The sequence below is a fragment of the Brassica napus genome, chromosome C8, assembly GCF_020379485.1.
Source record: "Brassica napus cultivar Da-Ae chromosome C8, Da-Ae, whole genome shotgun sequence".
NCBI lineage: Eukaryota > Viridiplantae > Streptophyta > Magnoliopsida > Brassicales > Brassicaceae > Brassica > Brassica napus.
This window is the reverse complement of record NC_063451.1, coordinates 714,827-730,500: the sequence shown is the minus strand read 5'-3', so window position 1 is coordinate 730,500 and position 15,674 is coordinate 714,827. Positions and strand designations below refer to the sequence as shown.

The 15,674-nt window shown below is 35.5% G+C and overlaps 1 protein-coding gene across 1 annotated transcript; it reads right to left on the bottom strand.

The window, feature by feature from the left end:
- Window positions 1-11,825: 11,825 nt before the first annotated feature.
- On the bottom strand, window positions 11,826-12,470 carry LOC111202571 (putative F-box protein At4g21240). The gene has a single exon (XM_048765890.1). The coding sequence runs from the start codon at window positions 12,468-12,470 to the stop codon at window positions 11,826-11,828; it is 645 nt and encodes a 214-aa protein (XP_048621847.1).
- Between the last annotated feature and the right edge of the window lie 3,204 nt (window positions 12,471-15,674).

The following is a 15,674-nucleotide window of genomic DNA, read 5'->3' as shown; positions in this document are numbered from 1 at the left end:
TTGTAACATGTCTTGCTTCTCCGAGCAATTCTCTAATTTATTTATTTTCTTTTCTTTCCTTTCTTTTTCTTTTATTTCTTTTCCCTTTATTTCTTTTCTTCTCTTTCTCTCTCTTCTCCTCTCTTTTGGTCGTTGATGTTGTGAGAAAATGGCAAAGATCCACCTTCCTTTTATAGTAAAACCAGATGAATAGATTTGTGACAGCTGCCCCACCTTCTCTCTTTGATGACCACGTCACCTTGACCTTGTCATTCTCTTCTTTTTCCACGTAGTGTCTCCCCTCCAAGATGGACACGTGATGATGACAATGCAAGGCAAAATATGATTCACTCTTCTCCTCTTCTCTCTTGGACACGTGATTGTCAAATATAAAATATTTCTTTGTCTTTTCTTTCCTTTTAAGCATGATTAACTAACCCAAATTTGGTGACCAAAACTCCACATTCATTGGTCACTACTCTTTGAAAAATGGTTTAATTATCCAATTAAGCTATTGACTTACATTTAATGACATTGCACCATATCATTAAACTGTAGTCAAATTTCGATGACTCCACTTCCCGCCGATACTATTCCGAGCCTTCTCTTTTTTTTTTTTTTAGACGGAGTATTACAGTTTCAGTTTCTGAGTTCTTGTCATTGTCTCTTTCTTCTCGAGTTCGTTTTAAACCTTGTTTTTCCTTATATGGAAAAATATTTTCGAAAAAGATGCATTTCTTGATTTCATGGCTTTTTTTTCATGAATGTCTGATATTTCGGATTTATGTACCAGAAATCGATAAGCATTACTATTATGTGCATATCCGATGAAGATGCAATCCACTGTTTTAGGTCCAATAGTGACCTTTTTTGGTGGCGGTACCGCAACTTTTGCCAAGCACCCCCACACTTTGAGGTATTTATACGAAGGTAAATTACCTTTCCATAATTCATATGGTGTTTTGTCAGTTACTTTGTGTGGAATTTTGTTGAGGATATAATTAGTGGTAAGCAACGCTTCCCCCCACATGTTCTGGGGTAACCCACATTCCTGCAACATTGCATTCGTCATCTCTTTTAGAGTCATTTTTCCGTTCAGCAACTCCATTAGATTCTGGTGAGTAAGGAGCTGTAGTTTGATGGATTATTCCATGTTCCTTAGAGAATGCATTGAATGGACCATCATACTCGCCTCCTCTGTCGCTTCTAACTACTTTAATAGTTGTTCTAAGCTGATTTTCGACCTCGAGTTTAAATTCTTTAAATTTTTCTAAGGTTTTGTCTTTGCTATGTAATAAATATGCATAACAATATTTTGTGCAGTCATCTATGAAGGTCACAAAGTACTTTTTCCCACCTCTAGTTTGTATGTATTTTAAATCACATAAATCGGTGTGAATTAAATCTAGAGGTTTATTAGTTCTTTCAACACGAGGTGATGACGTTTTTGTGAGCTTAACCTGTACGCATACTTCACATTTTTGTTTACTTATTTTGCATTTAGGAATTAGATTTAAATTCATTAATCTTTGTATAGATTTGTAGTTTACATGGCCTAATCTTTCATGCCATATATTAAAAGACTCAACCAAATAAGCAACTGGCTCTTTCTTATTCATTGAAACTTTTGGAGCTACAACTTTCGGAAGGACTGTCATTGCATTCAACTTGACAAGTCCACCCTTAACATACCCTCTTCCCAAATACATCCCATTCTTCTTATCACGAGCTTGTCCGCCTCAAAACTTGTGGCGAATCCATTCTTGCTGAGCAAGGTTCCCGAGACCAGGTTCTTCCTCATGTCAGGCACATGCTTCACATTTGTCAAAGTGACCTCACGTCCATATGTCATCTTCAAAATCACATTGTCGCGTCCTTCAATCTTGGAGACTGCAGTGTTTCCCATCTTGAGCTTCTCCTGAGTCTTGCTTTTCTCATAGGTGCTGAACACCGCCCTATCGGTGCAAATGTGGGTGGTTGCACCAGTGTCATACCACCATTCCTTGGGGTTGTTGCTTTCAACCATGTTGGCTTCAGTCACCACAGCAATGAGATCCTCCTCAGTGAGATTTGCCTGAGCCTTCTCATCCTTGATCTTTTTGCGACACTCAACAGTCTTGTGCCCCACTTTGTGGCAGTAGTGACATTTCCCCTGAACTTCTCCACATTCGCATTCGCATTGATTTCAATACCTTTGTTCTTGAAGTTTTTTCCAAAAGCCTTCAGGGCTGCAACAGTTTTGGAAAGCTTGGCAGGAGAATGGGCGTGTGCCTTTCCTTTGCCTTTGTGCTCAGCCATGTTGACACTGTGCTCCTTAGCAGTGACATTGTCAGTAATTCGGTTTCTGGATTCCATCTGAAGCCTCATGATGAGCTCCTCGAGCCCCATCTTCTTCTTTTTGTGCTTCAAGTAGTTCTTGAAATCCGCATAGCTTGGAGGAAGCTTTTCAATGAAGCTGAGAGTTGTGAATGTCTCGCAGATGGACATTCCTTCAGCAGCGATTTCATGGAAAAATGAGCTGAAGCGCTTCCACCTGATCCATGATGGGTTTTGAATCCACCATTTTGAAGTCGTGGAACTTTGAGACCACATACTTCTGGCAGCCAGCGTCCTCACCTCTGTACTTCTTGTCCAGTGATCTCCATAGCTCTTTCGCCCTGGGGATCTCACAGTAGACACTGTACAATGGGTCAATGAGACGACCCAAAATGTAACCTTTGCAGATGAAGTCGGAATGCACCCATATGTCAACAGTTGCAAGACTGTGAACATCATCAATCCCGTAAGGCATAAGGGGCTTGTCCTCCTGGATGAACTTGTCCAGCTTCATCGTTGTCAGGAAGAATATCATCTTCTTCTGCCACGTTTTGAAGCCTTTGCCATCAAACTTGTCTGGCATCAGTCCTTGAGTGAACACACTAGGGACAGCCGGAGGAGTTTGAACTGCCACCGGACCACTTGTAGTTGCTGAAAATGAACCCGTCTGATAAAGACCAGCACCGAATAGACTCCAGCGAGTGGTTTCATCAGCAGTGCTTGTTGTTGCTACAGCGGTTGACGCTGTGATGTTTCCAACGGTTGTCACAGTTGCATCAGTGGCTGCAACGTTGAGTGGAGTCTGATTGAAATTTTTGGTGTCAATGGGGGTGTTGTTATCGTTCGTCATTTCTCTGTAGAGAAAACATGAAAAACGGATTAGTACTCCATTCAACAATTAACATATTATTTTAAATAAAATAATAGTCTAAAATCGATGTTCATTTTTGGTGTTTGAACCAAATCATATCGATATAAGTCTTGAGAAAACGTTTTGCAAACTCGCTTATAAGTGTTCGCAGAAACCATTTTTATAGACTTAGAATGTTTCACAAACTCGCTTAAGAAAGCGGTTACTGAAATGATTCATGTATATAACGTTTTAAGACTGTATCAAAAACGTTTTGCGAAAAATGCTAGAAAGCAATCCGCAAAGCGTAATGAAATAAACAATAAACGTTTCGCGGAAGTGCTAAAAGGCAAATCGCAAACACGATTATGAAATAAGAACAAACGTTTCGCGGAAGTGCTCGAAAGCAAATCGCAAACCCCGTTATGAAATAAGAATAAACATTTCGCGGAAGAGCTAGAAAGCAAATCGCAAACACCGTTCGAAAACTCGTTTTTATAAATCGTTTTTCAACCCGATTTGAGCTTTAGACATAAAGCGATTAAGAGTTAAGATTGTAGAAGCCGTAAAACCGGATCGATACTAACGATAATATAAATACGATGTTAAGGAAAATATAGACGATTCGAAACCGAAATCTAAATGAAACCATGGAGTCGAGACGAATCTCTTTCCTTAACTCTTAATATTCGCTTCGTTAGTGCGACGGATCTGTACGAACATGAGTCCCTGGATAAAACCATGATGGGTTATCACGCGGCACTCGTGAAGAACCTCTACGAACTAATAATCTACGAAACACTCTCTAGACTTACGCTTAGGAGTTTTGTTGGTATTTAGCTTTCGAAAAAATTAAGAAATGAATGAAGAGGAGGCGAGTATTTAAAGAAGGGAACCGGATTTGATTTTCGAAACTGTTGCACACGTTTAGCGAAAATATCTCTGAAATCTCGGGAGTGGTGAGTTGAGAAACTTTCTCCGCAAGATCTCTTTTCTGTTGACTCGTTCTGATCCATTTCGAACAAACAAACTTCGTGTCGTTTTTAGACAAACTACGTGTCGTTTATACACGAACATCATGCTGTTTTTTAGAAATGAAATGGCAAAAATTTAGAGCTTAATTTGGTCCAAAAAAAATATTCTTATTGGGCCAGAGGCCCTCCACCAAGAGCAAGACCAAGACCGAGCCGAGCCGGCCGGCGGCGGCGCGCACGCGTGGGGAGTCTCTTCCTTCTCTGGCTCGTTTAAACAAGTGAGTGTGTTATCCCTTATATAAACATCTCACTTTTGCTTCTCTTCCCCCATGTGGGACAAACTCATACTTCTCTGTTACTATTTCTGGGCTTTTCATTTAAACGAAACCCAAAATCATTTCTTTTGACTTATGAACAAAGCCATTGGGCTTTATTGATCCAACACAAAGTTCCAGCTGATTGTCTATTCAACGTGGTCCGCTCTCTAGACTCCCTTGGTCAAACACTTCTGGAGATCCCCTCTATTGAGGAGACGAATTGCGTCTCTCTCCACTTAGGCACGGATGGTAATAGGGTGGTGCGTGAGATTTGCTTCGACAATTCTGGCAGTAGCATGCTGGTGACTTCTGAGGATGTCATCACTTCCGTTCGTGCCCTCAGCATCGACTCGCATGAAGACACCTCCTTTCTCACCGTCACTTATGTGATGCATCCGGTTTCTTCCTCCTCCCAGGCCCAACAAAATTTGGATGAAGGAATTCTCCGATAAGATATGCAACATCATTCAAGACATAGAGCTGAAAACTTTGGTCTGAAGGAATGACATCGAACAAGCTATCTATTAGAAGTGTCTTAGTTTGTTGGAAAGTTTTATTACTTTATTTGAATAATGATGTAACGTTTGAATATATACTCTATGGTTTTGTGTACTATTCAGAAACCACAAGATTACTAATCAGCCTAATCCATTCTGACAGCATTAGATGTTGAAATTTTTTTTGACTCTTGAATTAAAAACAAATTAAACCTTATTTATGTTGTTCAGCATATCATAACATAATATGATACGTCTCTTAATAAGTAATCTCTTAAAGAGCGTTAAGTATACAATATATTAGGCTATTACGATGACCTACTCTCATATGATCATATTGTAAAATCTCGCACTTCTTTTCCTTAGTCCTTACGCAAGTATTTCTACGTTTTCTTCTTGTTTTTCTAGCTCTTCTAACATTATACTCTCGTCATAGTCTCCTTAAAGAAAAAACTTGAAACTTTGCAATTATGGATAGAGAGTTTCATGTTCTTTTAGATATTTAGAAGAATATACTCATAACTCATTTACATGTTAACATGGAGGAGTATATTATATATTTGGTTGTAACATGCCATTCTTAATATGGATCGCAATGAAAGACGTTATCTACAATGTCGCATATTGATATGGCAATAATGCCATCCATGTTTGAGTAATAACTATATAGTAAAGAAGCATACAACTCCATCAGGAACAATGGAAACAATTTATACCAGAAGCTTCCTCACAACAGACAGATCACTTCTCATGTTAATTTGGGTTCTCACATAAAGCTGATCAGTGATCACTCCAAAAGCAAGAAGATATAACCACTAATAATAAAATAAGGTCTGTGTTTAGGATCAATGGATTTCCTTAACGGACTTGCTGATGGAACTGTCGGTATGGCTGGAATGGTTTTTGTGTAGTATTCAGAAACCAAAAGATTGTAGGACCTTAGTTTACAAAGGGGCACAACCATTCAGATTGTGAGATAGATTATAATAACATTGAATAAATACAGAAATACGATGGATTAATCGAAATGGATAATGAGTTTTTGCAGAGTCGAGACTTAGGAATCTCTTTCCTTAACTCAAAAAAAGCCCCGTAGTGTGACGGTTGTATGGGCGATTAGAGTCCCAGGATAAAACTGCATCTTTCGTCTATTCACATCACTTTAATAAGAAGTTTAGCAAACCCTTTTTTTTTTATAACATCACTTTATTACTTAATTAGAGTGTAAATAGTCTACATGAAGCAAATTGGATATTGTTCTTGGGACATATGTATTAAAACTAAAAGAGACATCCTCCCTTATATTTTTTGCTAACTTATCAGCCACTGTATTTGCATCTCTTCCAATCCATTGACATTTAATCCTTTGAAATTTGCCCATCCATGCTCTGATCTCTCTTGTCCAGTTGTAAAACACGAAATGAAGCTGTTTGCTGTTGATAATATTTACTGCTTTCTGACAATCACTTTCAAGTATAAGCTGATTGATGCCTAGACTCCAACAATGTTGCAGCGCCATTAGTATTGCTTGTAGCTCACTCTCCAGGGCACTCTGTGTTCTTCTACCTGTTGCTTGTACAGAGCCTTTGTAAATTCCATCACTATCTCTGATGACCCAACCTGCCGAGCTAGCTATTTCTGTGTTGATGAATGACCCATCAGTGTTACATTTGCTCCATCCGTATTGCGGTCATTTCCATCTATGCAGTCCTGTTGGAATATTTTGAGAAGTATGTGTTCCTCTCCAGTTCAGATCACCTTGCCCATTCTGTCTCCATTCCATAGCATCATTCTTTACGAATCGAAGTAGAGAACCCCAATGTGTGTCTTTGTTTTGAAATATGAGAGTATTTCTACTCTTCCAAAGCCTCCATAAGATCCATAGTGGAAGATCTTGAAAATGATGTAATCGTGGTGAGAGGCAGGTTTGCAAACATTCAGATACCTTATCTTCCAAAGATATAGAAGAGCTATTAATTATCATATTTGAAATGCCCGAAGCGTGCCAAATTCGCTTAGCATATGGACATTCAAAAAATAGATGATCCTCTGTTTCTTCAGCACTACAACAACGTCTACATTGTGCGTCTCTGAGGATATGTCTTCGTTTCAAATTGTTTCCAGTTGCTAGACTACAGGTTAATAGCCTCCAAATGAAATGCTTCAGTTTAGGGGGAGCTTTGGTTTTCCAAATCCGTTTCTTAAGCTCCACATTACCAAGCGTTGGCAATATTTGGTTATTCTCAGGTAAATGAGATCCTAACCAGAGATCCTAACCAATAACCTGATCTGACTGTATACAGACTATCTTCATTCTATTTTCTTTGTTCTATGTGTACTCTCATTAAAAAATGAAAAATAAATAAAGAGAAGAGTGGAAAAGATTGTTGTTGTTCACTTTTTTCACTGTATATATTAGTGGAATGAGAGGAAGCATTATATAGCTTAGGAAAGATGCCAAAAACGTTTTTGGTCTTAGTGGAGATAAATACTGAATTAATTTTTGGCATTAACCACAAAATTAATCAGAAATTAAAGAGATTTTTTAGCTTGGTGACCAAGTCTCATTCTTAACAAGAATTAATGACTTTTGACCAAGTTTATTCTCTAAAAGATTTTGTTTATTTTCATAATCAAAATTTTGTTTATGTACTGATCAATTACATAAAATAAAACTTTGACATAAAAACATCGGTTGTTGGATCATCATCCATACACCCGAACCGTTATCTAAACCGAACTTAAGTCCGAATTTACATTAACTCAACTTGGTGTGTGCGCTTGGTTTAGTATAGATTCACATTTCTCTATACTTGCCTAAGGTTAGCAACCTTGTTAGACTTATCCACATTATCCATTTTGTGCTATTAAAGCAACAATCTTAGGACAAAACATTTCTCATTTCAAACAAACTCTAATTTTAACACATGTATTAAAATTGAGTTCCAACAATCCCCCACATGAATAGAAATAATTATAAACAAATAAAGACTCGATAAAAAGACTTTTGAGAGTACAAACGAAAACTCCAATGCAAATGAGTTGGTAGCATGTTTCAGTTTTGTACCAGTCATTGACAATAGATATCGGGTTTACTCGAACAGAACTTTAGTGGAAACCGAGACAACATCTATCGCACAGTTTCATTTTCTCACAAAATTAGGTTCTCTATTGTATTCATTGTGGCCATGAACTATTCTTGGTCTTCATTAGTGAACTTAGAGAATATAGCCTTACATTCATTCTCCTAGAAACGGTCTCATTTCACACTCATTAAGTGATTGACCATGAAAAGTATTGAGTAATACTCCGCTATAGAAGCTATGGAATCATTAAAATCTAATGCTTATCCTTAACAACATACAAGTAGCACTGTATAATCATCCTAGGAACTGGGTAGAAACCGAAGTCTCACAGTGCTTTTGGTGGGTTAAGTTTGACTTAGTTTTCCCCTTGAACCTATTTCTTGGGATCTCTAGTCATTTAGGTAGAGTTACTGCCAAACGTCCTCTTAATTCATAGGCTTTACACCCATTCCTTTTGATGATTTTTCAATTTGACCTCGTGACACACATTTATTAATCGAATCATTATAGGTTGTCCAACTGGATATAATCCATTGAGATTAATCCGTTTGAGATAAATTTTCTAATGGTTGTTGTCATCTTCGTAAAAGATACTAATAACCACTATACATAAAATTTAGTGTCTGATCACTAATTTTTTATCATGAAATATTTTACCAAGTTTTGAAACATTTAGTTCCTTTAGTTTATTGAAAGCTATGAACATATGTTTCAAAATTAATCTGTTTCACAGATTTAATTTAGAAAATAAAGATAAATCCGCTTGTGGACTTTTAGTTTCTAGGGATAACCAATTAATATAATTGTATCCCTCAAAATTATTGGTTCTTTTAGGATATCACAAGAAGCTCACTCTTTAGATATAGTTTTCCATTGTTTACAACATGGATTACTCATGTGATGACTTAGTATATGCACATAGGCCACCAGATTGAGCTTGAGACCAATGATTCCTACCATATCATATTTGAATCTCACAAATAGCATCCTTGCAAATGAACTTGAGACAAATGATTCCTACCAGATATGTAGTAATCTATATTACTAGAATCATATTTTGTAACCTCATGCCATAATTGTCAAACTTCCCACTAAAATATTTTTAGTTTGTTTAAGCAAATTTTTATGGTGGGATTTAAATATCAAACTATATCCATGTAGATACATTTGAAGTATATGTATTTGAAAATATGATATTAGCAAATATTCATGTCATTTTTTTTAAAGGTGATATTGCGCTTTTTGCTATGCACCTCCACATTTTAAGGTATTTATACAAATATATGCTACCTTTCCAAAGTTCATGTGGCCTCTCACCAATGAATATATTTGGTAAGACATGTTCCTCCCACATTTCATGAGATAACTCAAAATCATGCATATTTCCAGGCATCATTCATTAAGAGTTAATTTTTTTCCTTGTTTTTAAAGAAAAATCTACATCACTCTTAGGTACATCTTTAGTTTCAATATGGTCATAAGAATAAAAATTGCTCATGCCACCTAAAAATTGAGTTATATCCATCATTAATCTTATGCTTGTAGCTATAGATATTAATGTGAAGTTTGATAAATATCAGAACTTGATACAACGTATGTGGCAGACCACTATCAAACTTAATTTGGTGTGTCAACTCACTAGATTTTTAACCATTATTACCTCTATCACAACCAGTGTGAGTAAAGTGTGGACATTCAAATAAAAATCAGAATTCCAATATAACACACATGATTATATATGGTAGACCATTCCGAGGATGGGATGTCAACTCATCATATTTGTTGTCATGTTAATTATCTTTATTAGTCAATCTATAAAATGAATCAGAAATATACATATATTTGATTCAGATTACTAATATGATAAGCATACTCAACATATATGTTCAAAAGACACATAATTATATTTGTATGTTATCCAACTTTAGATGTCCAATATCACATCTTAAACAATTTGAACAATGTGAATAATTTGCAATAACAAATTAGATTAAATCTCTAGAATTGATAAAATTCTAAGATAACTAATTTTCATAAATGCAAAGCCTAGAAATTAACACAATTTTATTCTCTAGAATAAATTGCTCAAATAATTTAGAAGTTTTTCCTAAATATACCGCAAATAAATTGGGAATAATAGGCAAATGAGAACTGGTCAAAGTTATTGTTAAATAAGTAACACGTTCAGAACAAAACCAATTCAGAACTAATAACCTTTTATACCAAGTTAAAGCATTAGCAATTTAACACGTAACACCTTTTATTTATTAACTTATATTAGTTAACTAGAAGCATGCCATTTTTCAGAAATTTTTTAACTTATTCTTCACAAATTGAAGTCAATGGCGAGAACAATGCTAAGACTTAGCAAACCACTAAACTCGTGGAGACAGTTTTTTTTTTTTCTTTTAAAGAAAAATAAAATTTCGAATGAGCCATGAAGCTTGCTTGATTGATTTTAATAAAAACCAGAATCAAACGTATCAAGAAAACATCAAAACAAAATTTTGGTTGATTCACGCATGATTTATATCCAATAAAATCAGACTAAATAAATTGAGCTTTTCACAAAGAAACCAATATCATAACAAGGCTTACGATTGATTACCTCTGAAATAAATCAAATAAATTGATTACTTCGATTATTTTCTGGTATTTTGTTGAACTGATTCAACCAAATCTATATGATGTATGATTACATCATATAGAACTCATACATCATATAGAACCTGCTCTTACAACCAAAAACAACTTCACAATTATCAGATCGGTTAGTGCATAAAAGCAAAAAAAAAAATTCTTTTTTTTGAGTTAAGATTGTAGGACCTTAATTTACAAAGGGGCACAATCTGAATAATTGTGAGATAGATTACAAGAACATTGAATAAATACAGAAATACCATGGATTAATCGAAATGGACAATGAATTTTTGCAGAGTCGAGACTTAGGAATCTCTTTCCTTAACTCAAAAAAAGCCCCATAGTGTGACGGTTGTATGGCGATTAGAGTCGTAGGATAAAACTGCATCTTTCTTCTATTCACATCACTTGAATAAGAAGTTTAGCAAACTTTTATTCTATGTGTACTCTCATTAAAAAATGAAAAATAAATAAAGAGAAGAGTGGAAGAGATTGTTTTTGTTCACTTTTTTCACCGTATATACTAGTGGAATGAGAGGAAGCATTATATAGCTTAGGAAAAATGCCAAAAACGTTTTTGGTCTTAGTGGAGATAAATACTGAAATAATTTTTGGCATCAACCACAAAATTAATCAGAAATTAAAGAGATTTTTTAGCTTGGTGACTCAAGTCCGAGTTTACATTAACTCAACTTGGTGTGCGCGCTTGGTTTAGTATAGATTCACATTTCTCTATACTTGCCTAAGGTTAGCAACCTTGTTAGACTTCTCCACATTATCCATTTTGTGCTATTAAAGCAACAATCTTAGGACAAAACATTTCTCATTCAAACAAACTCTAATTTTAACACATGTATTAAAATTGAGTTCCAACAAAGATTACTAATCAGCCTAATCGATTCTGATATGAGGATTGTCTTGACAGCATTAGATGTTGAAATTTTTTTGTCTCTTGAATTAAAAACAAATTAAACCTTATTAATTCTATGAGATTCTTATCAGTGAATAGCTTGGCAAATTGAGAATAAAATCCCCCTCGTATTCATTCTTATTGGTTGCAGTTTCCATACAGCATTAAAAATATTATTATTATTATAAAAATGACGATATCAAATCATAAATAAAATCTGAAAATCCAAATAAAAAGTTGAAATTTAAAGGATAAGCTACAGAAAAGAAAGATCCGCCAAAGTCATGAGGTTATCGATGTGATTGGGAAAACAGTCACAATTAGACGCACAGTCAGTCAATTCTTCGTAAGCGACCCATCTTGTAGTGTTCTTCTTCATGTCACGATAGAAAGCATAAAATGGTCGTCTCCTTGGTTGTTCCATATAAACAACCTCCTCATTGTCAGTCACACCGCCATGTCGTAGAAAACTGTTGTCATATGGACCATCCATCCGAGGAAGTTCAGAAAGATGTGAAAATGAATAGCGGCCTTCGGACCATTCCTGTTTCTCGGCATCTGTGAGGACCCAACGTCTGCCATTAGAACATAGCCAGGCTAATCTTCCCTCGTAGCTTGTTAGAACAGGCCCCCAACGATATTCTACTTGACCAAACACACCCTTTGGCATCTGTATTTTTTTGAATTTTTCAGACCTCACATCGAAACTCTCCAAAGTACCAATGTAACCCTTAATGTAATAATAGAGAATGCCGTTGAGACATATCCCCCCGATGATACGTTCTTCGCTGTCCCTATAACGCAGTGGAGGAGGGAGAAATTCGGTTACTCTCCATGACTCTTGATCTCCCAATGTAAAAACCCGAAGCTGTTCTCTCCGTGGATCGTGATTACCTGTCATGCACAACACTTTATATTGGTCGTCGATGGGATGTACCCAAGAAAGGTTACTAAAGGCCTCGAGAGTTTAGGGTCGGGTAAAACGACATGCTGTCTCAAGGTGGGATTCCAAATGACGACTTGGTCAAAGTCTTCAAAACAGATCAAGCCGCGGATGGAGCTCAAGACTCTACCGTGGATGATCTCCGGATCTTGTTTCGGAATCATCATCTCATACTTTTCCACTTTAGTGTAAGGCCTGTCGAGATCCTGGCGATGCGGGAGCGAGCAGAATACCCGCTTATCCTCTTTTTTCTCGACCAAGAGAAGTGATCGACTCTTTCTCACTTTCCATGTCTCTTTTCTTGGACCCTTTTCGCTTGCTTTGCATCTCTATTTCTACGTACGACTCCTATACATATGTGTATATATATATATATATATATATATATATAAAATTTTCTATTAAGTTACTAAAAGTTTGTATGGTGATATCTTTGAGAATAAACTTCTTTCTTCCAGTTTTCTAACTTTACAATTTCAAAAAGAAAACAAAACAAGAAATCATCCCTTTTCTTTAGTTTTCCTCTTCCAAACGTTCAAAGTTATGGAAAACAACCAGCTAGAAACGTTCGATAATAACACCTATAAAAGAAAAAAAGAAAAAAAAGGTAAAATGAATAGTAGAATGGAAACTGTGAATAGTGAATTCTAAGAAATAGAAGTTGTAGAAACCGTAATATTGGTTCTACTTTCAAATGGAGAAGGAGAAGAAAAGGAATTAAAAAAAGAACATGACTAACATTAACATTGAGAAATTTTTTTAAGAGAATAACCATTGGAATATTTACTTCCACAACTAACCATTTTACATTATAAGAACATTGTTATTTAAAAGTACTAGGGCCGTACAAATTTAAAAATAATTAAAACAGTTATAGTGTATATTTTTATTATATAACAATATATATATTAGTTAGATTTTATACATGTTATTGTATTTGAAGACTAAATATACTTTACGTGTGTGATGTATATAATTATACTATTGTACTTTTTATTGCGTGTATTTTATGTTAGCATTTGCAGGAAAATGTAAAATAATGTTTGGGCATGGAAGAATTATATATGTTAAGATTCAATGTGTTTGATTTTTATGATTGTGTATATACTAAGAGGTTGCAGCGTATAACATATTATATATGTTGCATGAGGTTACATGGTCTTTTGATTGTATGTTTTTTATAATTCTAAATCCATAATTGGTTGGTTAAATGTGGTTTGATATATTTTGGACTATCAAGAATGAGTTTATGGATCTTATGATTATCATTTGTATTGATGGTTTAGGCCGTAGAGGATTGCATTCGATAACAGTTTATGATAGATTGAACATGATATTGAAAAGATGAGTAAAATAATGTAAGTGTAACGTAAAATAAGTAGCTATTATTGAAGTTAACCAAGAGTTCCATAGGATGTGTAGTCTGATCAAAATTACTTGTGCTATAAAAAATGTTTATGTCCTTAACCTAGTGATTTTTCCGCACTAAGCATGGAATATTCCATATTTGATATTTGAGTTTAACAATTTGTTGGAAGGTGTTGTTGGTTGTTTGATATGTTAGCATTTGTAAGTAATGTTTGTGTGAATGTGTTTTGGTTTTTCAATTTTTTTTCCTAGGAACGTGATTTGTATAGGATAAATTGAGATGAATTTGATATGATGCAGAGTTTGAACCGTGGTTGTTATAATTTGTAAACTGTTGAGATTTATCCTTGAAACTTGAAAGTGTTAATTGAAGAAATTTGTATGACTGTTTAACATGTAAAATTCAAATTTAAATCTTAAAATATCTGAAAATACAAATGATATGTAGAAAAGTATAAATTTTATTTAGTTTCTACAAATATCTTGAAAATTATTTATAAACCGAATTACTTAAAATCTAAATTATTTGTCTTTACCTAAAATATTAAAATTGTCCAAATAACTAAATTTTAAATTAAAAAATTAAAATATCTGATATTCAATCTAAAAGAACCCTAATTATCTTACTTTTTATCTATATTATTTAAGATTACTCAAAAAAAAAGAATTAAACTGGTCCTAACTCAAGCAGTTGTCAATTTTTGTCGTAAATTGGGCAGTTCTCAATTTTGCTACCCAAACTAAAAAAAAAATTGAAATAATTGAATTAAAACTGAACCAGTTTTGTAAATCATCAAACGTTTCTTAAATATTGAGAAGCAAAAAAACCAAAATATTCGAAGTTTAACGCCAAACCTAACTCAAGCAGTTGTCGGCTTGTACCATTCCCATCTTCCTTCTCACTTTCCTCGTTTTTCACGCCTCACAGATCATCTTTTCCATCTCAGTTGCTCTCATCTCTTCACCAACCCCAGATTGTCCTCTCTCTCCTCTCCCATTTAACCTCGGCCTCCTCATTCACCTCTCGGATCCAGACTTACGCCGCGCTTGTAAGAGAGATATAGTTAGAGGACCACCTTGTAATTAACTAATTGTGTAATCTCTATATATTGTGTAAATGTTCTCAGTCAATACAATCACGTAATTACATTTATATGGTATCAGAGCCTCTTGATACCTAAAACCTAAATTTTTCTCTCTAAGCCGCCAACCCTCATTTTCAAACTTCCCGACATGTCAACCTCTCCGGCGAGCTCTCATGAAACTATCATTGTCTCTGACAGACAAACCCTACTGAACGTCAACATGACGAACGTTACGAAACTCACCTCTTCCAACTTTTTGATGTGGAGCCGCCAAGTTACCGCTCTTCTCAACGGCTATGATCTCTTCGGTTACGTTGATGGATCTACCGTCGTACCCCAGCCAACCCTCATCGCTGATGATGTCACCACGGTGAACCCTGCGTACTCGATGTGGAAGCGCCAAGACAACCTCATCTTCAGTGCACTCTTAGGCGCGATCACGAACACGATCCAGCCTATTCTCTCTACGGCACAAACGTCCATGGAGATCTGGTCCATCCTCTCCGACACGTACGCTAAACCCAGCCGTGGCCATGTAAAGCAAATCAAACAGCAAGTTAAAGACTGGACGAAAGGAACCAAGTCAATCGATGAATACTTTCAAGGATTCACGACGAGATTTGATCACTTGGCTCTACTTGGTAAGCCATATGACCTTGAAGATCAGATCGAGTTCATCTTGGGAGGACTACCCGAGGAGTACAAGACG

Excerpts from the sequence above, each read along its gene's own strand:
- LOC111202571 (XM_048765890.1), bottom strand. The coding sequence starts at position 12,470 with ATGACAGGTAATCACGATCCACGGAGAGAACAGCTTCGGGTTTTTACA.